The 27,892-nt window shown below is 38.3% G+C and overlaps 3 protein-coding genes across 3 annotated transcripts; 1 reads left to right on the top strand and 2 right to left on the bottom strand.

The window, feature by feature from the left end:
- Positions 1–131: 131 nt before the first annotated feature.
- Positions 132–14,931, top strand: LOC306878123 (uncharacterized protein). The gene is made up of 9 exons (XM_079430254.1): positions 132–449; positions 5,206–9,963; positions 10,060–10,305; positions 10,414–10,502; positions 12,312–12,383; positions 12,478–12,624; positions 12,786–12,917; positions 13,138–13,260; positions 13,651–14,931. The coding sequence occupies exons 1-9, from the start codon at positions 365–367 to the stop codon at positions 13,663–13,665; spliced, it is 5,667 nt and encodes a 1,888-aa protein (XP_079286380.1). The 5' UTR covers positions 132–364; the 3' UTR covers positions 13,666–14,931.
- On the bottom strand, positions 13,492–20,986 carry LOC306878124 (Golgi-associated plant pathogenesis-related protein 1-like). The gene is made up of 5 exons (XM_079430255.1): positions 20,652–20,986; positions 18,064–18,172; positions 17,861–17,964; positions 17,409–17,486; positions 13,492–15,840 (listed from the first exon to the last, which is right to left on the bottom strand). The coding sequence occupies exons 1-5, from the start codon at positions 20,662–20,664 to the stop codon at positions 15,680–15,682; spliced, it is 465 nt and encodes a 154-aa protein (XP_079286381.1). The 5' UTR covers positions 20,665–20,986; the 3' UTR covers positions 13,492–15,679.
- Positions 20,987–23,933: 2,947 nt separating this feature from the next.
- On the bottom strand, positions 23,934–25,799 carry LOC306877817 (uncharacterized protein). The gene is made up of 2 exons (XM_079429794.1): positions 25,750–25,799; positions 23,934–25,097 (listed from the first exon to the last, which is right to left on the bottom strand). The coding sequence occupies exon 2, from the start codon at positions 25,088–25,090 to the stop codon at positions 24,149–24,151; it is 942 nt and encodes a 313-aa protein (XP_079285920.1). The 5' UTR covers positions 25,091–25,097; positions 25,750–25,799; the 3' UTR covers positions 23,934–24,148.
- Between the last annotated feature and the right edge of the window lie 2,093 nt (positions 25,800–27,892).

The following is a 27,892-nucleotide window of genomic DNA, read 5'->3' as shown; positions in this document are numbered from 1 at the left end:
GCAGGAGGGAAGGAGCGAGAGAGAGAGAGAGAGAGAGAGGGAGGGGGAGAGCAAGGTTATGAGGCAGTACAGCAGTGAGGAAGGGGGGGGTAATGAGAGCAACAGAGAGTCCGATTGGGGCGGGCTCTCTCGTAATCAGAGAGAATACTGCAGCTCACGCTCAGATTTCCCATGCTGTTACCGGAGTGGCTCTGCAGCCCCTCTCTCTCTCTTTCTCACATGCACGCTGACATAAATGCACACGCAGTGAACACGGATCTGTATCTCTGCTCTGAGGAGGCAACATCCTATACTCGTTTTCTCCGTCCTCAGTTATCTGGCTCCTGTTTTTTAGGCAGTGCGTCAGAGGCTGTACCACACAGAAATGCCCGGTGAGACTGCACATCGGAGCGGCCCCACGCAGGGCCTTCTGGACTCTGGAGACCCACAATCAGAGCTGCCAGGACCAGGTAAGCAAACACACACTTCACAGCATGCTATGTGAGAGGCATAAGTGGAAGTACACAAAGGATGCTTGGCTCAAAGCATGTGTCTGATATAATTATCTGCTAAAACAGTAAGCCGCACCCAGAAACATAATCCAGAGTCCTAAAAGAGCACTGTGCGCTAAGTGGTTGTAGTACACACACACACACACACACACACACACACACACACACACACACACATACATACACTCCTCCTTCCTTCCTGCAATTACAAGAGGATGACACAGCATCACTCTCAGGACCCCAAGTTACAGCATCAGTTGGAATCAAGGCTGTTTAGGACAAGTGCATAGGTGTCCATAACATGCCTGCATGAAATGACACTGATCTGATTTAAGATGTTACTTTAGAATAAGATATAGATGCTGTCTATTTGTTGAGGGAATGACACCCATATGTTATGTTATGCATGACCAATAATAAATAACATTGTCACAAATGACAGATCTGAACTACATTTAACTGAGCTTGATTAGTTGCTTTAACAGTTTTTGTTACTCCATCTCGTGCTAATGGTAGGTGGTTAAATTCTGGGCACATGGTTTGTAATGGAGTTGATTGTCTTGATGCAGTGAATGCTTATCAAACTGTCTGCTGGGACGTTTGGGACTCTTAGGGTGCTCAGACAGAGGCATATGACCTTTAAATCTGATTAATTAGCAAAAATGCACAATCTGCAAAAAGCCATGGAATTTTCCATTAAGCATACAGGCGCGCGTGTGTATGTGTGTGTTTGAAAGAGCGGAAAGATTGCCCTAAAAAAAGAGAACCCTCGTGTGACAGTTTGTCGGCACTATCTTTAGATGACTGAACTAATAAGAAAGGAGACCTGGGACCTAGTGCTCGTAAAATTTGTAGTCGTCTCTGTCAACTCTGCCTCTAAATCCGATATGTGTTGAATTGGGCATCACAAAACACAATGGCATGGTGGGACAGTAATGTTTGTGTTTAGTGGTGATAAGGGTGTGGTATTGAATAGTATTGTGGAATATGATGGCATTTTTTGCAGGCCCACCTGGCAATGATGCAGTTTTGTGTATAATATCTATAGAAAAGTGCATCAGCTAGAATACAATCCACTGAATACAAATTTGTTACAAAAACAAGGTCTTTCCATTTCTAACTGATCTCTTTATTCCCATTTCATTGTTATTGAACTACTATTGAATATTTAAAGACAATGTGAAAGTACCAGAGATGTTGTTTAATTGAATAATATGTTGGCACAGTATGAGAGCTAGATAAGCTGAGTGGATGTTGATTGGGTTTGCTTGGCCTGCTTCTATTCAGTCCTTCTCAATTACATCACACACATACTCATACCAAGGAATCAGATTGGTCAGACATTAGATGATCAGACAATTGGGGTTAATTTGTCTGTGCTGAAGACTACTCTGGAAAGGAAAAGGGAAGTGGTGTGTGGCCAAGTATGGTGACCCATACTCGGAATTTGTGCTCTGCAATGAACCCATCCAGGTGTACACACAGTAGTGAACATACACCCGGATACACCAATACACCATAATCAATACACCATAATGCTGCGGCGCCCGGGGAGCAGTTGGGGGTTTGGTGCCTTGCTCAAGGGTCTCACCTCAGTTGTGGTATTGAGGGTGGAGAGAGTGTTGGTTATTCACTCCCCCACCTACAATCCCTGTCGGACCTGAGACTCGAACCCACAAACTCAGGTTACAAGTCCAGCTCTCTATCCATTAGGCCACGACTGCCCCTAAAGCGTGTGTATTAACAAGGCCAGTTCCAAACATAACCCACTGTGACTTTCTCAGAATAAAAGCCATGAAAGTAATATCAAAGCTTTATTTGTTGACAAGTATCATATTGCAGCTGACACAAAAGACCCACCATTGGGGAATGTATTGGTAAGATAACAGGGATGTTTCATCATTTAGATTCACTTGTCTCTAAGGACAAAGCATTGTTCAGTCAGCAACTGCTTCAGAAAGTCTCATTAGCATTTGTTTTAAATCTAAACAATGCATATCTTTCTTCACCTCAATAATTATGTCAATGAACAGAACTTGTTTCACGTCTGTTGAAATCAATGGAAAAGGAAAGATTTTGTAGAATGCCCCTCTTGCATCAGATATTCCTCTGGACTTGCTGTATTATGCAAGTATGTAAGCATATGGCATTTGAAATGGCATTCGGAATGTCTACATTATCCCAGTTCATGTTTAACAATAAAATCACAGGTTTCAGATTTTGGATCCAAAGAGGTGAACTCTAGCACCACCTGCTCATCCTACCTGGCAAACAGCAGGGGTCTGAGAGCGAAGGCCAATCAAGAAAGAGGTCAGACACGCATACACAAACATAAGTCCATCTGCTGTTTTATTTGAGGAGGTGCCTCGAGCAGGTGTAACTTGGAGAAGGACAAAGTGCGTAAAACTTGCACACACACATACAAACAAAAAACACACTTCTGCCTTTCCCTCTAGTGATTTTGCACTGCAAATGACGTTTTGAGCCAACAAAGGCCCCTCTCACTTGTGAACACACACACAGTGATCGCTTTGCATACAGCTCCAAAACAGTGCTGCCTTGTGCAGAAAACAGAAGGCGTGACGTTATCTTTTTGAATCATGACTAAGCACAACAATTAGCCTATAATCTCTCTCTCTCTTTCTCACACACACGCACACAAACTGTCAAGTATGCACACACGCACAATTTAGCTCGAATGGTTTGGGTGATGTGTACACACAATGATACACACTATTATGGCACAATAAGATGGATCTGCCCTTTAGTGATGTTTTTAGGACACAGAAGGAGAGACGAGTAAGAGGGCATACGATTGTGATACAGAGAAGGAAATTTAGAGAGAGTGATACATATGATGAGAAGGGCAAATAAGACTATGGACAAATGAGGAAACACAGAGAGGCAAACATCAGTTTAAACGAGTGTATATAAAGACAAGGTGTGTGTGTGTGTGTTTATGTGGTTTATGAGGACACAAATTTGTATAATGACATGGGTATGACAGAGGTATTACAATATGAAGGTGGTTTATGAGGACGCTGCCTATGTCCCCGTAATTCAAAAGGCTTAAAAAACATACTAAATGGTGTTTTTTTGAAAATCTAAAAATGCACAAAGTTTCCTGTGAGGGCTAAGTTTAGGTGTAGGGTTGGTGTATGGCAATAGCACACAGTTTGTTCAGTATAAAAACCATAACGCCTATGGAGAGTCCCCATAAACCACAAAAACCAACATATGTGTGTGTGTGTGTGTGTGTACGCACAAGAAAGCCTACATTACATAAGGTTATTTAGCAACTTTGCCTTTTAGTGTTGCTGATGTTTTCAAGTGCTCAGGTTAATCTGCTAGCATGCTAAATCTTTGATGTTGCAACAACAAACTTCAACACATCAGCAACACATCAGTAGTGTATTTTCAAAGATCACATTTTTCAAAACCATTATATGTGCAACGTTTTATGTGGAATACATTGTTAAGCCAAAAAACTGAAGATACAACATGTTAATGGTGATAGCAGTGTGAAATTGAGTCAACATGAAGAGATTGTGATGATAATCCACATCGAGTCTATTGGAAGGTTATTGTGATGCTGGGAGAATTAAGGAGATTGATGTGAGAAGGGGGAAATAATCTAATAACTCCATTTTACCACAGACTAACCTGTCAGATAATGAGTGCAGTGGATGAAGAGCTGACAGGAACTACTTTGTGCTAATCATGTTAGAAAAATTCAACACGTTTAAATGCACTGAATGTCATGTGAATGTCATGCATCTGTTGAGTGTAATTAGGTACATGACTGGCACTGCCTGTCTCATAACTTCTATGACAGTTGACATTTCCATGCTCTTCAACAATGAAGTGTTAGGTTAGGTATTTTAAAATAAACAGTTTTCCTAATTCAGTTATCTGAGTACATGTACCCACACATACACTTGTCTAACTTTTCCATCCTTTTCATGTAAATACATTGTGTGTGCATGTGGTGTTAGAAATCCAGTGAGGAAAAAGAGATTTCTGCTGACACTGCTGCTTATTTTGCTCTCTTTAAAACCCATGCTGTCACTTTGAGTTTGCCATGCAGGCAAAAAAGAGCCTTGTTTCTCAAAGACGTCCAATTACTCCCTGGGCATTAAAATGCTCCCCACGGGGCTGACCATTCAGGCCTCATCACACCCCCACCAAAAACCCTCACTCCTCCTTAAGACAATGATATCTTTAAGTTTGATCAGGACTTGTGGAAATGTATGGAATACTTGTAAAAGTTTATGTAGAAACACTCGTACCAAATGGCTATGGTGTCACAACTTGCATAAGTATGTTTTGGCATGTAATGTTATCCCACCCTATAAATTACACTACTTTTGGATAATTCTGCTAGTTGTCATATCCTGTGAAATTGAAATTCATTTGTTTTGCTGGATTTATTAAAACACTTAAAATGAATCTGCAGTTCAGATGACCTTTTGCAGTGCTGTACTGAATATTTCATACAGTGACATTTAAGTGGCAATACTATTCATGTTTGGGGTAACACAGATATAACACAGGTTTATAATATACTATATTGTCAGGTTTCTGATTTCTGTCAAAAAGAGTATAAAGATTTTCTTAAATTTTCATAGAGAAACGTGTCACCTCAATACTAAATCTATGCAGATTTTCATATATGGGAGAAAATGAAATCATTCTTTTTCTTTTCATCTTTTAGATCTGTCTGGTCAAACATCCAGCTCTTCAGCCTCAACTCCAACAGACAGTGCCTCCAGTCCTTCTCCCAGCAGCCCTCCAAAACTCTCCCCTCTATGTACTCCTTTTGGACCCCGCCTGGTAATGGCCAAACCAGCCACTTCTCCTCGCCCACAGCCTGAGGGTGCAAGTTTTGAATTAGAAGGGCATTCTGGAAATATCGGCCGACTGACAGGGCGGTTTGGTAGAGGAGCATGCAGACGAGGTCCTATAAAAATGGAACGGATCAAAGTCCTAACTGGATCAGAAATAGAAAGTGACTTTCAAGAGCCAGAGACCATGGACTCAAGGGTGGTAATGGGGCAAGAGGCCCTGCTGAGAAACATGGAGACCCAAAGTAGAGTGCTGCTAGGAAAGCAGATAGGTCAAGAAACACCTAGTTCAGGACACCAGCCCTCAGAGCCTTTCATGAAATGTCATATTGGGCTGGATGAAAACGCAAAACTAGACACTGGTCAGGTGAGTTCTACCATAGATCAGGCTAAGAGTTCAATTTCAGTTCCTGAACAAGAGAAAAGCATAGGTCAGATCCTTGAATGTCAAGTCGTAGAGTCCAAAGTGAGGGTTGCCGAATTGACAGACAGCAGTACTCTTTTCCCAGACAATGAGGGAGAGCCACTGTCTTTATCTCAGGGTGAAGTGCCTTCCTTGTCATTTTCCGAGCCTCCCTATATTGTTGACCCACAACGCATTGGTGTCCTTCCAGGACTGGATCCTGATCGCTACTATACAGCCCCTTCCACCCCCATTAAGATGGCTTACTGCTCACATCTCAAGCAACAATGGCGTCCCGGGAGCCCGAGCCAAAGTCCAGGTTCCCCAACTGATGAATCTGATCTGTGCTCCCCTCCTACCTCTCCCTCCGGTTCCTACATGACTGCTGAGGGAGGCAGCTGGACTTCATACACCTCCAGCACCTCCCACTCATGTTCTCCAAACTTAACAGCTGAGGCAGAGTTGCAAGAAGCTCCTGCTTGCTATGTGGGGTCCCTCTCAGAGATTGGCGACGAGCTTGGAGATGATCGAACTGGTAATGAGAGGGATGCTTGTCTGGGTAAACCTGATTTGCCAGAGTTGCTGGAAGATGTGGCCTGTGATGTGGATATACTAACAAGGGACACCTGTAGTCCTCATTGGGTGGCAGAACATGATTCCACACAAGAGAGCAGCAGCAGCAGCAAGAGAATAACAGACACAGGGGTGTCTGAGGGCTCTCTGAGGCCTAGCGATTTCCAGAGAGACCCTGATGCAACTCAAGCTTTAAGTGATCCACATCAAAGTCTTGAAATGAATTTCAATGCCTGTTTCTCAGAGCCATCTGTGAGTCTGGATTTCTCCCTAACGCCAGACAATAATGCAGCTGCAGCACTGGATACAGAGAACAAAACCCCTGTCTCCCACTCTCCAGAGACTGTAGACATAGAAAGCAATAGTTTATATCTCGAGATAGGTTCCTCTGCTCCTCTGTTCCATGGCTATTCTAGAGAGGATGGGCTTGAGAGTGACGGAATGATTCCTGCTTCTATGTTGCCATTCCATGGAAGCCTGATATTCCAGGCAGATTCCATGGATATAACCCTTTTCCCCACTGATGATGAGCAGGGGAATGATGTGGATGCATATGCTGCTGGAGAGGAGGAAGCAGATGTAGATGAGTATGATGATGAGGATGATGAAGATGAGTGCAATAATGAAGATGTGGATAATGACGGGGCAGAGCAACAAGAGGCAGCTTGGAGGGTTGGAAGGGAAGTGAAAGAGCCAAATGAGGATGACACCTCTGCATCTTTCATAAATTCCCTTTCAGAGAACCCAATAAACGAGGGTGTAGATGAGTCCTTTGCTTATCAGGATGACACTGAGGACTCAATTGATTCCACATCTTATAATGATGATGACCATCTGTACTGCACAGAGAAGCATGCTGAACTCTCCCAACAGTTCCCTGGGCCAGACGAACCTGTGCAGTCAATAAGCCATGCTAAACCCGAATCTTCAGGCAGTGAGAGTGAAATGGAGATATCCTCCGGATCATCTGAGCTTCCAAGTGTAGAACTGCAAGGGAATCTGGCAGACTGCAGTGTTCATGGTGAAAGTGTAATTGCACAACAAATTTCAGAAACAAATCTGCTGAAGGGTGAGCTTTCAAAAGAATCAACTGCAGAGATCAAAACAATTGATGAGGAAGGCAAAAAGAGTACAGATCCCTCAACAGTCACAGTAACTTCAGAGAAAGGACAGCAGGTTGCCACAGATGAGCCAACATTATCTGTTGATCAAGACAAAGTAGAACAAAATAATAGTCCCGTTGATTCCTGCATGGCAGGTGCTATAGCTGCTGACATGTGTTTCGAGACTAATGTAGATGATAGCCAGGAACTGGATCAGAAAAATGGAAATAGTATGGAGCTGGACACATCATTGCAGTTAGCAGAAACCGCAACCAATGACCTAAATAAAGGAGTCCCCCAACTAACATACCTGGATGACTGCAGCCCCACAAACATTCCAGTTTGTGCCTATCCTGAACTGTGTGAGGTGCCAGATAACTTAACATCAACTGATGTTTTACCATTTGAACGTTCCATGAATCAAGATAATCTGACAGAGAATCAACCTGGCAATGATGATGTAAACCATAGCTCTCAAAATATGTCCTGCTCCACTTACAGCAGACTTGTCATTTCACCTAAGAAAGAGAACTCTGAGAGCAGTATGGCAGAAAGGGAACTTTACCCTGACTGTTGGACTCCAAGAGATCCCTTGTCTTTAGGTGAATGCTGTGACTTTGAGGCTGAAAATCTACTCATGTGTGAGATGGCTAGATCAGTGCACAGTAAAGGTTTGCCAGTCGCTCATAACATTGCCACTGCAGAAGACGTCATGGGTGATGATGAGGACAACAACCGATATTGTGACCTCCAAGAGAAAATGGCAGACATTGATGTTGGTGTGGTTGAGTCAAACATTGCCAGCTGGAGATCGATTCAAGATCTTTCAGAGGCAGGAGGGGGTGAGGATGATGCAAATAACCTTCAAAATCCAGAGAGCAATCCGCTTATACATTGCCGTTCTGATAAGTGTCTGGTGCCATCGTGGAATGATGCAGAAAAAACTTGCTCACCCTTAGTCCCGAGTGCTCCATCAGACCTTACACTGAATATGCTTTCACATAATGGGAAAGATGTGAAAGATCAAACTCCAAATACAGACTTCAACATTCCAGAGGATTTATCTTCAGACACATTAAGGAAGGAAAGTGATGAAATATCATCTGAACAGTCTCAGGATCTGGAATCTTGTCAAGAACCTGATAATGTCACGTTAACAGCAACCATCTCCCCAGAACACACTGATCTTTGTGGAAATTCAACAAAAACAGTCATTTCTAACCAATCAGATAATCTTGGTCCAGTTTTAAATCAGGGTCATTCAAATTCTCAACAGAGTACCTTTTCAAACACTGACTCTGTCTCGGAAAACAAGCTCACATTCAACTTGCAAGGAGGATCGTTTGGCACCTTCACATTCAGAAAGAAACCAACTGATATAAAGATTGTTGACTCTTCAGAATTAACAATTCTCCAACAGATTTCTGTCTCACATAAAGAGACAAATTCCTATGATGGGTCTTCAAATGAGGTTGTGGGAGAGAAAGTAATTCAGTTAAGAGCACACATCAAAAATGAAATGGTAACCGATGATGCTAAAACCATTGACAGACAACTTCTTGAACAAGCGACTACAACTGACGCTCAGGAACAGGAGATAGATAAATCAGACTCCCATGAGAAGGGAAACGAGGGACTGAAAACATGTCAAAAGAGAGAAGAACAAGATTTTACAGAGAATGTTTCGTTTCTGGAGCAGAACAAAAATCTTGATTATGATTCACATAAATCAGATCTTTCCCAAGCTGACAGTGATGAGGCAACACCAAAAACAGCACAGATTGCTAATTCAGGTCATGCCACAAAACCAAAGGTAATTGATTCCCATAAAACCAACATTGCAGATTTAGCCTTAATGGACAATGAAAAGATCCAGTGCCAAGGAAAGGAAACGGAGACTACAGGTAATCAAGCGCCAAGTTTTGATATATTTTCAAAGAGAGAGGAATTTGGTGAAACTCAGCAGAAAGAGGATGTCTCTATAACCGAGAACACTAAACTTGATCAAGCACCAGAACAATCAATTTTTCACTCCCCTGACCCTAGCTGTATTGATCCAAAAGAGTCGGGTCATACAGAGCCAGTGGTTGTAACTCAGACAACAGACCTTACAAGGCCAGATGGGCAGAAAGAACTTTCAGACAGTTCTTTGAGCAGAGTAAGTTTGACAGAAAGCACAAGAGACATCAATGACAATCACATAGGGGGCAGTTCATCCCTCAGGGTGGACAGCTCAGAACAAGACTCTCCAACATGTTCATCCACAGTTGTCCAGGAAGAAGATCTCTCTACCCCCGTTCAGGAGTCACAGCCCATTGGTGACATCTCCCAAACATCTGCTGCCTTCTCACATACAGCTCCAGACAACAAACCCGGCCAACCTGACTATCAAAGTCCCCTTCGGACTCCAGAAATAATCAGTATGGAATCAGCATCATGGGAAACAGAGGAAGAAACACCAACTTTGGCTCCTGTTCAAGACACATGCGATCATGAAAGTGAGAGAACAGCCATGACAGCAAAACCATGCAGACATGAGAACACTCCAGGTAAACTTTTGTTTGTTTCCTTAGTTGTTGAGTTTCTTTCATCCTAGGAATCATTAGTATTTAACTGTAGATATGTCATGTCTTTTTCTTGCGTAGTATGCAAGGGACACCGAACAGAACAGTCCCAGTCCACAACATCCACTGGACAAACAGACAGTAACCATGCCCAAAGAACACTGAATCAGTCAGATGAAAGAGAGACGCTCCCCTGCATCAGTCCAAGACCAGACTCCTTCATAAAAACAAAGCAAGCTGAGCGACAGAGCATAGAGCGAGACGTGTGCCCAATTAGCTATAGATCAAAAGGCCCAGAGGACTTGGATCTCCCCTTCAAAAACAATAGTATGTTCATCGTGTTTTAGCCATAAGGCATCAGCATCTTTCTCAAGTACCTTCTTTATGGTCTCTAGCAAAGCAATTTTAGTGTTTATTTGTTTTTCTTTCCTTTAGTAGGTTCAGGTAATGAAACAGACAGTGATGGCTCAGTACCTGAGCTAGAGGAACCCAGTGGGACATTGCTGAGACCCTCAAATCCACAGGTGGGCTGTAGAGTCATGAGTGATCTTGAATGAATTGAATAAAACTCAAAATTACATGTCAAACTATCCCAGTTGGGTATCTAAAAATTAACTACTAGTTAGCATAGCAACAAACCTCCTGTAATTTCAAGTGAATCAGATCGAGATATGGGTCTTTATGTGTTCACACTGTCTGGCGGCCATTTTGAAAGCTGCCTGAAAACCTTCACCAAAAGAGGAGCCCTTTAAAAAAAAAATTTTTTTAGACGTTTAAGCCTTTATTTTGGGTAAGTTTCACTACTTACTGTAAAATTAAGACATTAATGTTCAGACTTTTGCATATTATAACTTGGATATGGGAAATTATTACAGTTAGATCCAAAAGATAGTTTTAGCAACATAGCACAGATGCTACAGAACACAGTTAGCTGACTAGCTGTATAAGATGGTGTGCTACACTAATATATTACTTCATAGGCATTACTGGCTTGTACTTTTACATCCATAATATTATAAATTTACAGTTTATTGCTGGTCTGTGGTTTTACACAGTTTTTATTTTTAAAGACGTGATTTTATTTTAAGGTGAGCTTAAAGGGTACAGTACTATGAAAATCACACAGCTTCAGTGTGACATTATCTCTGAAATTGTACTGTTTCTTATTATTGTTAATAATAGTTGTTCATATTAAATATGTGAACTTTATACATGACCTAGATTATTTATTTAACAAAATCTTGTCATTTTAATAATTATTACATGAAATTTATAAAAAATTGTTGCTGCTCCAATTAAGCTCAGTGTGCTCTCTTTAAGCGCTTCCACGTTGAACGGCTATGTAAATACTTCATGAACAGACTTTAAATATTAAGTGATGGTCATCACTTTAAGTTAATCTTTATTAAATTATTTTAACAGATTTAAAAATGACAAAATCGAGACATAACTATAGTTTATTCCCAACGATGAAAGAGGCATGTCGTCCATGCAAAGAAGGAGCCAACAGTAACCTGTTATATCTGTCTAGGAACAACTAAAGGCTGGAATACACTACATGTCTTTTAAAATGTGAACAGATTTTTAAACCATTAGGCTTCTTTGTAAATAGTTTGTTTTTTGAATATGTTACTTCACTGAATGTGGACTAGTCTAGATGTTGCAATGTGCTTAAATGGCACTTCACTATGAATATATAACTGATCAAATAGAATGCCTTGCTGCTTGAATTTAGTGGGTTTTTTTGTGAATGACTTTGTACCTTCAAATAAAACATTTTTTCAATTATTCTTTAAAAAGTTTGTTTAAAATAAACAATTTTTAATAAAACATGATATGAGCTTAATGGAAACAGGGGTGTGCTTAAAGGGTACAAAAAGGTTCCCCTTAAGCACAGCCAGACTTTTTGCATTTAATGATGTAGGCTACATCTTAATTTAAATGCTTTTGGCATTTAAATTTTTTTTTATATTTTTGTGTGAGAGATTAATATTTTATTTTAACATAACTTCTTGTACTGAATCCAATATCTTGTGCACTAAAAATGACTCAATGTAGATTTTGGTGAGCTTAATAGGTACGTTTACCCTAATTACAATAAGCAAGTTGAACTGGACAGCTAGTATAATGTTAAAATTATGTAAATGAACAAGCAGCAATTAATTGAGTGCAGCAGCGCATTAGTTGGAAGCATCAGCAAAGATGTCCTTGCTTGCATCAATGTTAAAAAAATATATATTTTTGCACTTTTGAGTCTAGTTGAGTCTACTGTATGAACAATGTTAGGTCCTACTATGCTCTCTTTATCCATCTTTTTTTTTTTTTTTTCAAAGCTCTCACACTCTCCTGCTGATGAGTCAGTAAGCAGAGCCAAACAGAGTCGAAGTGAGAAAAAAGCACGAAAGGTAGGACAGCAAATGCAGTTTTAAGACTCACTGTATTGTGCACAAAGTCCCTGACCTAGTCTCTCTTCCTCCATGTGGTTGTTATCATTACAAGGCAATGTCAAAGCTCGGGCTGAAACAGATCCACGGAGTGACACGCATCACCATTCGGAAGTCCAAGAATATTCTCTTTGTTATTACACATCCAGATGTGTTCAAAAGCCCTGCCTCAGATATTTACATAGTCTTTGGAGAGGCCAAGGTTAGTATTTTCCCATCATTTAGTTTCTTATTGCATATGTAAGGATATCTTCCAAAATCTGGCTACAGTGGCACAGATTTTCAACTGCAAGATGAATATTCAAATATTTATATCTGTTCATTGATCTTCATCTGTGTTTTCTGTCTGTCTCTTCTGCTCAGATTGAAGACCTGTCACAACAGGTACACAAGGCAGCGGCAGAGAAATTTAAGGTTCCTCTTGACCCCTCTCCTCTGCCGTCAGACATCACACCAAGCCTGACCATAAAAGAAGAGAGCGAGGAAGAAGAGGAGGTATACATTTTTCATTTTCTCCATTAAAAGGATAATTGCCATTGCCATCATTTACTCAGCTTCATCTCATTCCAAACCTTTGTCTTTCTTTTTTCTGTGATGAAATAATGTCAGTAAATAAAGACACCATTTTTGGATGGCCATTTCCTTTCAGAAATATGCTTGAATGAATGAAGCAGCTGAATTAAGATGAACCATATTCTCTTTGTCTGTTTGTAAGATGGATGAGGGTGGGCTGGAGCAGAGAGATATCGAGTTGGTGATGGCACAGGCCAACGTGTCTCGAGCTAAAGCAGTCCGTGCACTCCGCCACAACAAGAACGACATCGTCAATGCCATTATGGTGAGTGATTGCTTTTATGTTAGCCATTCAGCATTTGTTTACACTAGATTCCCTCCAATTCAAAATACCGTATGATAGAGTCCCTCTTACAAGTATTTGTTTGTTTTGGACCTCCCAAAGACATTTTGTTTTTTCTAAATTAAGCAAACAAACTAACTCTGATTTTGGTATTTTCTTTAACTGTGAAAACAATTTAGTCCCTTTATTAAGCTTTTTTTTTTTTTTTTTTTAAATCAGTGATTGCTATTAACACAAGTTTTTTTTTAAGGTGCTACTATTTTTGTGAGGGCATCTTTAGTCATTTATATCCTGTAAATACAGCAATGGTTCACAAATATAAGCAAACCCTTTGATTGCTATTGATACTTTGTCTTTTGTGTCTATTCTCAGGAGCTGACCATGTAAAAGAGGAAAAGACTTCTTCCCGCCCCTTGCGTGTTTTCTTCCCTAAGTAATGCTGCTATATTGCGCCGCCCAAACTCCTGCTGAAATAAACCTGTTACAACCAGAGCTGTTCGTTTCCCAACATTATCTACGAGTTTATCTATGCACCTTACAAACAAAAATGTATCGCTATACATTTTGAACAAATTTGAATATTGCTTTAATGGCTCAGATGGTAGATCAGAGGATTGTAGAAATAAATGCTCATGTCCTCAAAGCTGATGACTTGAATCTGACGCGAAGTTTTTTTATTTTTTTACTTTCCCATGGGCATATGTATATTTATCTTATCTTGCAAGCATAAATAGTGCACGTCCCTAGAAATATATTTAAAATACTTCTATTTCATACTAAGTATAGTTAAAATCTATTAACATATTAACTGACAGATAACTCGAGACTTATTGATATAAAAAACTATAATTAAGCTTTATTTGGTATATTACTTGTGCACAATGCACATTTCTTAATATTAAGACTAAAATGTGTTTTAATGTCACTTTTGATGAGAATCGTAATATGTGACCCTGGACCACAAAACCGGTCATAAGGGTTTTCGAAATTTAGATTTATACATCATCTGAAAGCTGATAAATAAGCTTTCCATTGATGTATGGTTTGTTAGGGTAGGATAATATTTGGCCGAGATACAACTGTTTGAAAATCTGGATTCTGAGGGTGCAAAAAAAATCTAAATATTGAGAAAATCGCCTTTAAAGTTGTCCAAATTAAGTCCTTAGCAATGCATATTGCTAATCAAAAAATTAAGTTTTGATATATTTACAGTAGGAAATGTACAAAATATCTTCATGGAACATGATCTTTATTTATATCCTAATGATTTTTGGCATAAAAGAAAAATCTATAATTTTGACCCATACAATGTATTTTTGGCTATTGCTACAAATATACCCCAGCAACTTAAGACTGGTTTTATGGTCCAGGGTCACATATGATCTTTGAATAATATTGGTCTTTAAATACTTAAAGTGTATACTTGCAATAGTTCCACTTTAGCACAATCAAACATATTAAGCATATCTTTAATTGTACTTCAGCACAATTAAAGTGCATTAAATACAAAATTAGTTGTTCCAATTTAGCTTAGTTTTCCCCATTTAGCTTGGTTAGTTTAGTATACTAAAAGTACAATTGCAGGGCATTGTATTAAGTACATAAATATGAAAATGTATTTGTAGTATACTTGGCATGAAATAAATGCATTTCAAATACATTTAAGTATAGTTATTTTTCACTACGGATGGCACTAAAATTCCACTTAAATTTATTAAAGCATGTTTTAAAATTGTAATTGTTTTAGCAAATCACATGGATTGTGCAACTACAAATCAAAGATAATAGTTTTACTCTATTTTGAATGCAAACATGACATCAGATAGACTATTTGAACACTGTCAATTTTAATCCATATCAATATACAAGGACACAAAGATGACCAAAGTAATAATGATGAATGATCAGTCTATAAGATAAAGGAATGAACATTACCAAAACTTATTTCTGCGACATCTCATGCGTTTAAATGCCCTGTGGGGTCACACACTTCTCTTCACATTCAGCATGAAAACTGCATCCCAAAGAATTATTCACATTATATTTTAGTGCAGTGGAGGTATGTGATTATATCTGTGTTTGCTTCATTCATAAAAAGATCATTACTAATACTGTTTTGTTGACATCAAACAGGCACACAATGGAAATTAGAATTATGGAAAGTATAACTAGTATTAGCTTCAACATTTAGTTTACTGTAAGCCTCTTTATATTCAAGTTAATAAAAGCCTAAAAAAAATGTAAAGACAGAAGCTCTTTATTCAAATTAGATTTGTGTATTAAGGCCAACCATCACAGTGTTTGGACCTCCAGGTAAAAGTCTCTCCGATTTCAGCTGTTCCCCATCCGGTTTCAGTTCCCCTCCCTACCTTCGTTCTCATTGTGTCCAGCTACATTTGGATCAGCTTTTAGGGGACAGGACATTGGCCTGGAAGTGGCCCTGATTGGTAATGTTGCCGGCAGGGAAATAACGTGCCACTACAAAGGTAGAACCATCTGAGGCCACAGCTTTACCAACACCAAGTTTCTTCGAGCTTTTCCACACCATTGCAGTGAAGTGACCTAGAACAAAACAATGATTCTTTCATTAATTGGAGTGTATTGCAGCGATGTGTGATTGTCACAAAGCGTTTATGCTTGTTTGACTCTCATAAACCATGTGGCGCTTGTGTTAGTGCTGCTCAGTTAAATATTTATATGCTGAGAGATAGACTGGAAACATTTGAGTGGAATAAGAGACTCAAGTACATGACAAATGCTTATCCAAAGCCAATTACTGGTGATTTCATCACTTTGTGTTTACCCCCTGGGAATCAAACCCACAGTTTTGATGTTGACAACACCATATGCTACCAACTGAGTTACAGGAACACCCATTCCTAAATTCCCAAGCACATATTTGTCAGTATAGACGTTATGCACAATCTGTATAGTCACTTCAGAAGATTTTGAATGAGCATTCTGCCCTCTTGAGGTGGTGGCAAGTATTACTCATTTCCTGCAGGCTGAAGCTGACGACAGGTGAGGTGAATAAAAACTGAGGGGGTAAGTTAACAGCTGTATGTGAGACATCACACTGTAAGAGATTTCTCATAGCTGAATTTTATGGGGAATTTCCTGTGCCTGGGAGGGCTTTGGAAAGCTTTATTCCAGTAGGATGAGTCACATCTTACAAATTTGAAAAAAATACTGAACAATATTGTATTACACTGTCTGGGACAAACTCAGCTGCTGTATGTGTTTGCATTATATTTGGTTATAAAACAGGGGTTATAAATATATATAAAAAAATGGTGCTCAGTCCTGTTAATGAAAATCAACATACCTGCAAAGTTTAGTTCAATGCAAAATTACTTTGGATGATATGACACAACGGAATATCATGTCACTCACTACTGCTTCCGTTTTAAGTAAATAAATTGCAAGCAATACATCAGTGTTAAATTAATGCAAAAGTTGTGACCAAGTTTAGTATTGTGACATTTCTGAGTGAAAGAAATAGTGGGTGGGGCTTGATTTTAGCGCACATCCTCACGATCTCTAGCTCACAGAAGACTAGTATAGAGGGTATTGTTTAAGGATGTTCTGCTCAAACTGTCAAGCCGACATCATCATATAAGAAACTTTTCAGATTTTAAAGATTGCAAAAGACACATTTTTCTGAGGATTAACTTGCATGCATTAATTGAATAGTATGTGCGCTAATAGGGTAAATTTTGATTTCATGCTTACTTAAAAAAAAAAATAAAAAAAATAAACGCCGTCCACTCCACTTTGCTGAAGCACTACAAACCATTAAGATTTCAATTTTGTTTTTCTGAGTACTGAGCCAAGAGGTTAATAAATGATGTTTACATTCTTTCTCTGCTAAAAAGAACATCCTAAACCAGGCGAATCTGGTATTCAGGTTTTAGCTGTTCTGGTTTCTGGATATTTGACTGATTTTAGAGAGGATTTGGGCAGTTTAGTTGGTCAGGCTGTCATGAAATGTAAGTGAATGAAGTACAAAGTCTAGCATTATTGCACATTAAGACCTTGAAATGCTGGTTCAGGTGTGTTTAATAAGACCTGGAAGTAAACTTTACAGGTAAGTAGATCTCAAGGAGTGCCACTGCTGTAAATACTCTTACCAGTTGCAGAGGTGAATCCTGGCTGGTTGAAGTTGTACTGGTTCACTTCATTATACCAGCGATCTGACACATCTTTCCCTGTCGTCACACAAACATACACAGAGATTCTCGTGTGAAATGGAATTATGAAAGTTCAAATAATCCCAAATTCCTCATTCTGTAGAATGTGTATTTGCAATCTGGTTGTTTAATTGCAGTATTACAGTAAATCCAACTGGAGATTCCAGGGTACAACTTGAAGCTTTACGTAAGCAACTATACATTTACAAATCACCCCAGACTGCACAGACATTCCAATCTACTTAGTAATCAACTTTAGACTGAACATGGAGGTAGTCAATTCATAATGAGTCCCAGCTGTTGCAAAGAGGAGAGGACAGCAGTCTGTACTCCTACATCCATGTAAATATGTTTCAGATGGACATTCTGAAACAGAAGAAGAGGATTCATACCTGTTTGATCATAAGATGCCCATGCTAAATTTTCTCCACAGTTTCCTCTACTAGACTCAACACTGTGCTTCAGAATCCTGGTGCTAGCAAGGCTCTCAGCATATCTACAAGACATTGAAGAGCATTAATCTTTAGTAAAGATGAAAGCAATGTCAAAGATAACAGCAAAGAGTAGAGCAAGCATACAAAAGAAATGATCTCACCTTGTTGCTTCATGGCTCAGTTTACTGCTGAGTTTTAAAGGTGGGGCTTGATGTGTTCTCCTGTACTCATTATGAGTCTTCAGTACCTCCTCACAAAAAAGCCTGGAGGCTGCAATATCAACAGTGAATCAATAGAAAGTGATTAGAAAGCACTGAAATTTTGCTAAACTCAACAAACAGTGTAAAATATGTATTACTCAAGGTTAGTACAATTTGACAACAGAGATGTCCAAACCAGGGCCCTCAATGTCCCTTATTTTGGCCCACCATGCCATTTGAGTGGAGAAAAAGCATATCTTGATTTCAAGCAAATTTATATTTCTATTTATTTATTTATTTTTCTGCATTGAAATGCAGAGAATATAGGCGAATTTGACTATTTTATTTTAACATACTGTAGTTGGATACACAGAAATGCAACATTTATCAGCCCTCAGTCTGATTTTTGGTCAGAGCCGGCCCAAGGCATAAGCGAACTAAGCGGCTGCTTAGGGCCCCGTGGCCACCAGAGGGCCTCCAAGAGTAGTCTACATTAAAAATTACCATTTATTTGATCATATATTCGTGATATATGTCAATGGACAGTGGTAATTATACAAAAGTGAAATATTACATAATTAAATATTCTATGCATATCATTTGATTATTTCCATAGCGACGTGTCATGGAGGCACAATAATGAGCATTTGATAATATGCGCCGGACGCTGCGTCTGGATTTGTCGGATTAACATCACGTAAATTCACCTATTTCTCCCGAAATACATGAAAGTAAGTGGTATTACTAGTTTTTCTCCCAGTCAGCTGGGAGAAAAACAGAGTAAACTTTATGGTAAATGTGTAGCCTATTTAATAGGAATAAACCATTTGTAATTGTAAGGATTATTATTGCCGCTTTCCATAGAAATCATTGTGTTGCTTATAGCCTATAACAAACTAAATGTCTTTTTTTTTTTTTACTTAACTGAAGTGTATTTAAATGTCTGAAACCTAAAATAAACTGTATTTAGTTGAAAACACTGAACAGTCATGAAATATCTTTCTTTTTATTTTTTTCGGAGCTCGTCTTTCTCTGGCTCAAAGGGTTAAAATCAGTGGTGTTTTGCGGGTGGAGGGGGACAAATTCAACACGGGGGTTTTGTGGCACAAATCAGAGGTGCGTTTCTCAAAACCATTGTTAGCTAACTATGGTCGTTATTTCCACTGAACTCTATTTGTAATGACAGAACTTGCGACCATAGTTGCTTTTTGGAAATGTACCTCTGGTCAAATCAGTAAAAATTGCCATAACTTTCCTGGGTATATATTTTTGTAATAAAAATAAGCTTTTCCTCAGCCTACATTTTGCGTCTTTGCTATTATATTCCAATATCATTATGCCTCAATTAGCTAGATATAAATTAAGGGTTGTTGTTTTATATAGATGCTCTCTGTTGTGTTTAATATTTATTATAAAAAAAGTACGACTTGTAATAAAAGTACAACTTCGATTAATATTTATGTTGTTAAAATAACTGTAAATGCATTGTCTGCTGGTTTATTTAGCTACTTTTCAGCACATTAAGTATGCCACTTAATACTTTAACCCCCGGTTTCTTGTTTCACAGACAAGGCTTAGTCCTAGACTAAAATGTAAATCTGAGCTATTTCAGCTGAAAGAAACTTGCACTGACTGATCTTAAAACATGTCAGTGCTTTTGTTTTGTCTTATGATGAACACCTGTAATGCTTTTTTCTAAGGCATGTTTATAAAAATCACTTAAATGTCCTAATTGAACTATGGCTTAATCCTGGTTTAGTCTAAGCCCTGTCTGTGAAACCGAGCCTAAGACTTTGAATGTTAAAGTGAAAATTAACACCTGACCACTGTTGTAAGTTTGCAACTGTTGTTCAAAACCACAGAAAGGTAAAAAAATGCAGGCAGACAATGGTATGATGTAAGCAACACAGCTACAACAAACAAAACTGATAATGGGTGTGTTAGATTTATAGTGTGTGAATAATCAAGCTTTGACAATAAACAGTCATATTGGCGGCACCGAGGGGCCCCCAAATAAAATTCTGCTTAGGGCCCCATAAAGGCTTGGGCCGGCCCTGTTTTTGGTCCTTTGTGTTAGAATCAAATGTTAAAATGTTTCAGTAGACCTATATTTCTCATAACATTTGTAAAAGTATTTCTGCTAAAAATAATAACTACATTTAATTGTTTTGAGCAAACAATAATTTATATAAAATATATTTTAGACATTTTGATAATCTATTTTTGACAAAGACTGAACATTCAAAAACTGTGCTCTATTTGCAAAAACATTTAGACTGGACAACTGTAGCCAAACAGTTGTGCTTGCCACTTGCCGAGGCATAAATCCAACTACATGATGCTATCGCTCGAACAAAGCAAGGATTGAGTAGCTAACAATCCCAAGCACACACATACAGCGTGATAAAGTTGGCATATACTCAACCTGTGCTGACAAAACTTCATTCAACAGCAGAGGATGGCAGTGACAGAGACTGAAGAAAATATATATTTGACAACATCACAAATGCTAAGTGAGACAGGGGTTTAGAAGTGGATTGTGCACTTACCTGATTTCCCCATGGTAAGAAGGCTCTTCTAAGTGAAGTAGGTCCCTCACTGTCACAGTCCCTGGCAGCTGTTACAATGCTTCACTCTTCTTCCCCACCCGTTTCTTTCTCTTCTCTTTCTCTCTTGTGTTTTTCCAGTAAACCAAGTAGCATCTAGCTTTTCATCCTCTGGAAGCCACACACTGAAACATCTTACAAACAAGCTTCAGTTGAATCCATTTTAGCATTCCTTACAAATGTATGTTCTCTTCTTTCTCTTTCCTCTTCACCACACCTCCTTCCCTTTCTTTCTCTCACACTTTGTACAGGGCAAAGGAGATTCTCCACTCAGGACTGTGGTGATGACATCATCTGTATGAGACAAGTGGCCTTATATGGTGTTGGCATTGCTGCTTTCAGCTGGAAGCAGTGAGCTGAAACCGCACACTTGAGCTAAGCCAAATAGAAAATATTGTAACCAATCCCTGAAAGGTTCGATTATTAGCTGAAATAAATAAATTATAAATTCAAATCCTGCTTTTGTTTTTCTAATGATGAAGGTTAGAAAAAAAGGAAATGGGATGTTATCAGATCAGATTATATTAGGAAAAAATCTGTTATGACAGTAATTTTTTATTGAGAGTGTGCCACTGACCTTGATACGGTTGCTCAGTGCATTCAATGTTAACATTATCAATAGGGAATATGAAAATGAAAAATGGGTTTAGACATTGTGACAAAATAATGTGAGTTCATTTAACTATCAAATGAACAATAGGAAGCCAACTCCTGTGGTATAGTCATATTTACTGGTTTAGCAATACACCAACTTGACATTAAGTAACATCACTGATCAATGTTAATTAAAATCTGATCCAAAACTGTTTTAGTATTCAGTTTCAAACACTTAAAGTGATTTTAGTGCAAAAAGACATTAGATTTAAGTAAATTAGATCCAAATATGGCATTTAAAAAACATAGTAAACATAAAAACATGCTTAAAAGAAACACGATTATAGTTAAAAAACAAAGCAATAATAATGACAGAAATTATCAGCAAGGTTTTAGTAAAAATGTGACAGCAAAATAACCAGCTAGCCAACATAGACCTCTGGTGGAGAGAATTAAGTGCATCTTTTTAAAAAATTGTTCGTACAAAATATGCTCGTGGTTGATAATACAATGTGAAGATAACATGTAAAACAGAAAAGTTAACTATATTATAAAAAAACTTATTAAAGCATTATCTGCTTGAATGCTAAAATGTGATTCATTCTTCATTTAATTGTGACGATCAGTGCAAAGGTTAATTAATAATCCCTCAAACAACAGGAAAACAGATATCTAGAAAGTTAGGAAAATTGTTTGCATCATCAGCCGCAGAATGTGTTGTTTATGTTACAGCCAGGTTTACACAAGGTATGAAATATAAAAATCTATAAATGTCTTAAAAGTTTAAAAATGACTGGAAAATGGCACTGAAAAATGTGTTGCTTTGTAAGTAAGGCTTTGTATTTTTAGCTGTGCATTTAAAGGCGTTGCGGTAATAGCGTGTAAAAACTCAGATCAAAGGAAAAGCGATCTCTGGCATTCATAAATTAAGCCAGTTTCTCTGTCAATAATGAATGAATGAACGAATAAATAAATACATTTCAAATAATACAAATGTTTAAAAAACGGTCTGATAAAATGAAAAAATGACTTCAAATGTTGAGTAATATTAAGTTTAGAATTTCCAACTAATATGAAAATAACTGTTTGATGACAAATAACAAAATAAAAGCCTTTCATTAATTGCATATAACCATATTTATCTATAAATGCACACAGTTATAAAAAGGAAACTCCTTGTTTCCACAGACCATCTTCAATTCAGATTAATAGTCCACTGCCCCAGGGTGTCTCTCAACCAGTTTCAAATCTGATGTGCATTACATAATAAAACCCCTCCAAATCTCAGTCTACCTGTTCTGCCTGTGATTTTGGATAGCTCTTAAAAGGAAACTCCCAGACCAGTTACAATTCTTTATGAGTCTTTGGAGGCCTCTTATTGCAGGTTATTTTTAGTTGTCATAACCATGTAAACTAATTAAAACTTTGCAGATTTTTCTGATTATTCTAATGCTGAAATGTGTATTTTATTAATCATAAACAAACTATTTTTGCAGAATTTAATGTCTGAAATAAGCTTTTAATAAACGGAAGACATCAAAGTAGTCAAATCGCATTATAATGATGATATAGTTCCAATTTTATTACTGAAATTAAGCATACCATAAACACCGGGTTTGTTTGTACGTCTCTTTACAGCGCGCCTCTGTTCTGCACGCGCGTCCAGCACGCGCTTCTCCAGCACGCGCTTTTCTGCACTCCCATAATTTTTAAAATTAACGGTCATTTTGTTTTACTAACTGACTAACACTCGTTTATTGATCTCTTTATTGAATAATTACTAATAATTCATAAATATTCGAGAGTAAATATTGTGATTTCAGAGAGATTTGACAAGTAACTGAAGAGAACATGATATTAACCGAGAAGTTTTTGTAAGTAAGGCTACAGACGGCGATCAACGAGAGCAGCCGCTTGCAGTCAGGGGCGGAGTTGAAAACAGATATGTCAAGCCGGACACTTTCTGCTCCGGTTAGTGACACTCACGCGGTGTTTGCATACTCTTATCACAGATGAAGTGAATAAAATGCAATATTTGTCAAATACACAGACGTTTCAGAAACGTTTTCATGAGCAACAGAAACACTTTTTTATATAGCAACTACTGCTTAATACAGCGCCATCTGCTCAAGAATAAAGTTCAACGTAAACTATTTAAATACTAATAAAGTTGGGGTATATATGCTTTCATCAGTGTTTTATGATAAACGCGACTCAATATAACATTGCTACTACAGTAAAAAAGGGTTTACTGGTCTAAAAACAGATTTCCGTTTGACTCGCACCTGGTGCTGAGGCGAGTGAAATGCGCATCTGAAGACTCCTGTTTGATGTGGTCGAAAACACGTTTTGCGTGTGAATAGACGCAATTCTTGTCAAGAAAAAAAAGAGACAGAAGCCGCAGCTGTGAGTTAAAATTTTGACAGGCAAAAAAATATTTGATTGGCAGAAAATGTTTGATTGAGATTGAGAGGCCAACAATTATCATACGAGTTTCCTAATCGGAAATTGGACGTGAACGGCCTGTCAAATCGTATTTACTACTAGGAAACTCGGAAATAAGCCTAAAGTTTCCAGCAATTTCCAGTTCAATATATAAATCCATTAAAAACATGGCACTGCAAAAATTTTGATAGTTAAAACATTTTTAATTTCACAGCAATGTACAATGCTACCCGATAGGAGTCTTCTGTTGTCATGCAACAGAAATACAATATACACAACAAAGTTTACAAGCATTTCTTACTGTGCACTTTAAGCATTTTAAACCAAACTAGCATGAGTGACATTATTATCTGCTTTTCCATTTTAATGCGACATTTGCGTAGATTGTGGTGTGTTTAGCTTCAAGCCTCAGCCTTTCCCATACTGGCCTTAATATCCGCTAATATACGTTCAGCCTCGTTTAAACTCAGTGGAGTCTCCGGACGTCTCAGAAGGCACGGTTGAGACACTTCACATGCATTCACCCTTTTTAACAACCTGTTTCGGTCCACGGTCAACACCCACCCAGGCTCCATGTGGAAAGCTATACACACATGATCCCACATATAGTATTCTTCTTTGTGGGGGCTCACATGAACACTACAATTCAACTTGTTCACCTCAAGCTTCAGCTTGTAGGTTTCAGAGGGGGCTTGACAGCGCCACCACAAAGCCCCATCATGGTACCCACACACACCGTCCCCCCATTTAGGAAGTCGAGGATAATGGTCATAAAGATTTATGTCTCGAGGATGCACTACAACATTATAGACAATCTCTCGTCGGTAGAGCACAGTCTCATACACACGCAGAACTGGACTTTGGTCACCGCAGAACTGCTCACCATAGTGCCTGAGAAGCTCCTTCAGTGAAAAGGTAAAGCCGAAGTTTCCATAGGCTGATTTTCCTTTGAAGACCTTTGAGCTGGCGAAGTGCTCAAGGATGGGCGGCTGGTTGCGAATTTTGGTAGCACTAGGGAATAAGGAGGTGAGGAAACGCTCCTCAGCTGAGGATATGTCATCAGATGCGACTGCTAAATCCCACCAGAGGAAATGGCGCTGATCATCAGCCAGCTCTGGTGGCTGTCTGAACCCTGAATCGAGAAAAATAGCCCTAAGACCACATTCTCCAGTGACATGAGACACTTTCTGTACTCTGAACTCCACAGATTCAGGATAAGCAGGGATGTTGTTCTTATACAGGTATCCGTTCTGTATAATAGGCTTTTCTTTTAGGTCTGACAGACTCAGATGCTGTCCCTCAAAGTACGTCTCTGTAACTTTTCGGTTATTTGTGCGTCTCATTTTCTTTCTGAAACAGAGAAAAAGATGAGGTTTATAGCTTATCATCTGTTTTACAAGGTCACTCTACATTTTCCTTTTGCTAACCGCTGGCAGCTCTAACTGATTAGTAGTCTATAGTTTTATATTACAAAAATGTAATCCACTATCAAAAACTATAGTTTTGCGGGTTTAGTCAGCAGGTCTGATTGCCTTTACAGTCTCTGCTTTTGAACGTTATTTAGAAGAAGAAAAATCGTGTATTCAAAAAGAGGAAATACAATTTTGTGTGGAATGGTTTTCTTTAGCTAACGTTTCTTAGCTATATCTCAGGGTTGTGACAAAGGCAGATTAAAACTGGTCTGGGTGGCGCCACTAACAAGTTGAATCAAAAATAATCAAAAACAATCAATTATAAGCAGTTGCACAAATATGTCATAATCTGTCTTTGCCAACATTACGTGAATGATTTTTACCCTACACTTTTGAGAGATTGTATATCATTATAATGATGGCGAACATTTTAAGTTTCGATTTTACCACATAACGTTTTGAGATTAAAAATGACGGCCAAATTGTGGTACTGATAAAAACGCTCGTTCAAAGCCGAGCATGAATCACATTAATCATGAATATGTGAATATAAAACTCGATTACATTTTTTTCCGTAAAAGTAGGCCTACCTGCTATCTGAGAAGCTATTTTCAGACTGCACTTCTTCTGCTTCCGAAGAAAGACTGAATGAAAACGCGGGAGTTTTATTCGCTTTTCTTTTTTTTCACCGCGTTCCCCGCCTCCTGTTAAAAAAAAAAAAAAAAAAAAAAAAAAACAGAAACGAAAGCTTGAACTGATCAAAATGAAGCGATAACGCGCCTTAGCCATTTTGCAACAACCCTACTCACAACATACAACGTTATATTTAATCTTATTTAACAGCTCAGTGGGATCATTTATTCTGACTGGTTTACATGCAAACAATGTAGCCTATACATTTGCAGTAGGCTACCTTAAATAAAGGACCCACAATAAAATGAGAGAACAAATGATCATGCAGACAGGCAACATTTTTGTTCTTGTTCTAAGAACTGTAAATGGCAGTCGTTAATATTTAGCCTACTAACGCAATGATATCCAACAGTGCCTACTGGTGTCTGCACATCTGGGCAACATAACTTACATTTTTTTCCAGCTGTTGGCAAATAAAAGTATTTCTATGATGTAAAGAAAGCGAAAGACCAGAAAAAGTTATTAAGTAAAATGATTTCTGGGGTTAAACTAAAGTCCCTGTCCAACAGATAGCCTGTATATCATGACCAAGCATGCTCCAAAATGAAAAGAATAAAGGGCATTCCTTCTCTTCAATGTGAAAATGAACTGGAAAAGAACAGTAAAGACCCGTAGAATTTAACCCAAATATAACACCAGACTCCACTACTAGAAATAATGATTTCAGAAAAATCCAGGATAAATCAAGTTTAACATTTAATTACCAGGCAAAATTATACATCAATCAAAATGAAAATAATAGAATTCAATGAAATTGGTTGCTCAACTGATCAGCATGAAACAAAGACTATATTTTGAGAATAAAGTTTTAAAAACAAGTCAAAATGTCAGCATACTGGCAATAGAGAGACACACGGAAATCGTGCAGCAAGCTCAGTTTACAGATGCTTCCTTGAGTAGTTTGCCAGTTCTCTTTGAATACCCCGAACAAAACAGAGAACCATAAATTCAAAGCAATAAAAACTTCAATTTTGCTGGGTACTGTGACCTGAACGGTCAAATGTTATCTGGGGCAAGATGCCAGAGACCTTAGCAGGGGGCACATCCTACATCAGCGGAACAGAATTATCTACAGTTTGAGACCTTTATTCATGTCTATTCTACTGACATGGGAATGAAAACATCTTTCCAATAACACCAGAACATTGGAAAAGAAGAGGGAGAGGAGAGAGGGTGCTTGTAAATAAGTGGGCAGAGAAGATACAAAAAACTATCTGTGACCTGACTGTTATCGGTGATTCCTTCTTCAGCTTTTATTATTTTATTGCATGGGGTCTGTTCCGGAGCAGTCTAATGACGAGGTCAGACCATTCTTGCACAGATGACCCAGGCATGTCAGAGTCATTTCCATAGGCTTGATCTTCTTGTAATGGAATTTGGACCCCTCCTTAAAATGTTTCAGATACAACCTTGCTGGTGTCAGTCTGAATCCTATAACAAAAGATAGAGAGAACGGGGTATAGAAAAGAAACACACATACACACACCTCCTGGAGTTGCTGTTAAATGTCTTTTCCCCAAAACAATTGTACAGTTGTACTTTCACACAGAAGTCTAAACAATATTCTCTTTTTATTCAGTAGAATGTGAGACTACATGGAATGCGAGACAAACTGTAAATAAAAAGACTAGAAACAGGCCTATGACCTATGTGACCTTCAGCACTTAGATCACCAGACATCATGACAGTTAACATGAAAATATGGGCCTTCTTAAACGTAAGTATGCGTGTAAATAGATATATCACTTCAGGTAGTGACAAGAGAATCCAAAAACAACTCCACACATATTCTAAATTTACTTTAGTTATTAAATAAAGGATACATACTCATTTAGTGCGGTGTAAAAGAAACTTATCAGCATAATACAAATAATTAAAAGAGGAATAAAAACATTTAACTTAAAAAAACATAAAGAAAGCAAAGTAAATCATACTACATGCACTATTTACCACTATAGTCTTCATTAACCACTAGTCTACAAAATATGGCATGATTCAAGGTTACCCAAACTTTATCAAATCAAAATGCAGTGTGTTGTT

The sequence above is a fragment of the Barbus barbus genome (assembly GCF_936440315.1).
Source record: "Barbus barbus genome assembly, chromosome: 12".
NCBI classification, from domain to species: Eukaryota; Metazoa; Chordata; class Actinopteri; order Cypriniformes; family Cyprinidae; genus Barbus; species Barbus barbus.
Note: the sequence above shows the minus strand (reverse complement) of the source record. Positions and strands in the feature narration are given on the sequence as shown.

Excerpts from the sequence above, each read along its gene's own strand:
- LOC306877817 (XM_079429794.1), bottom strand. The coding sequence starts at position 25,090 with ATGAGACGCACAAATAACCGAAAAGTTACAGAGACGTACTTTGAGGGA.
- LOC306878124 (XM_079430255.1), bottom strand. Across the intron at positions 17,965-18,063 it reads CTGAGCCATGAAGCAACAAG|ATATGCTGAGAGCCTTGCTA; the intron begins GTGAGATCATTT and ends AATGTCTTGTAG. Across the intron at positions 15,841-17,408 it reads AGGATTCACCTCTGCAACTG|GTCACTTCACTGCAATGGTG; the intron begins GTAAGAGTATTT and ends GTTTTGTTCTAG.
- LOC306878123 (XM_079430254.1), top strand. The coding sequence starts at position 365 with ATGCCCGGTGAGACTGCACATCGGAGCGGCCCCACGCAGGGCCTTCTG. Across the intron at positions 10,306-10,413 it reads TCTCCCCTTCAAAAACAATA|TAGGTTCAGGTAATGAAACA; the intron begins GTATGTTCATCG and ends TCTTTCCTTTAG. Across the intron at positions 10,503-12,311 it reads TGAGACCCTCAAATCCACAG|CTCTCACACTCTCCTGCTGA; the intron begins GTGGGCTGTAGA and ends TTTTTTTCAAAG.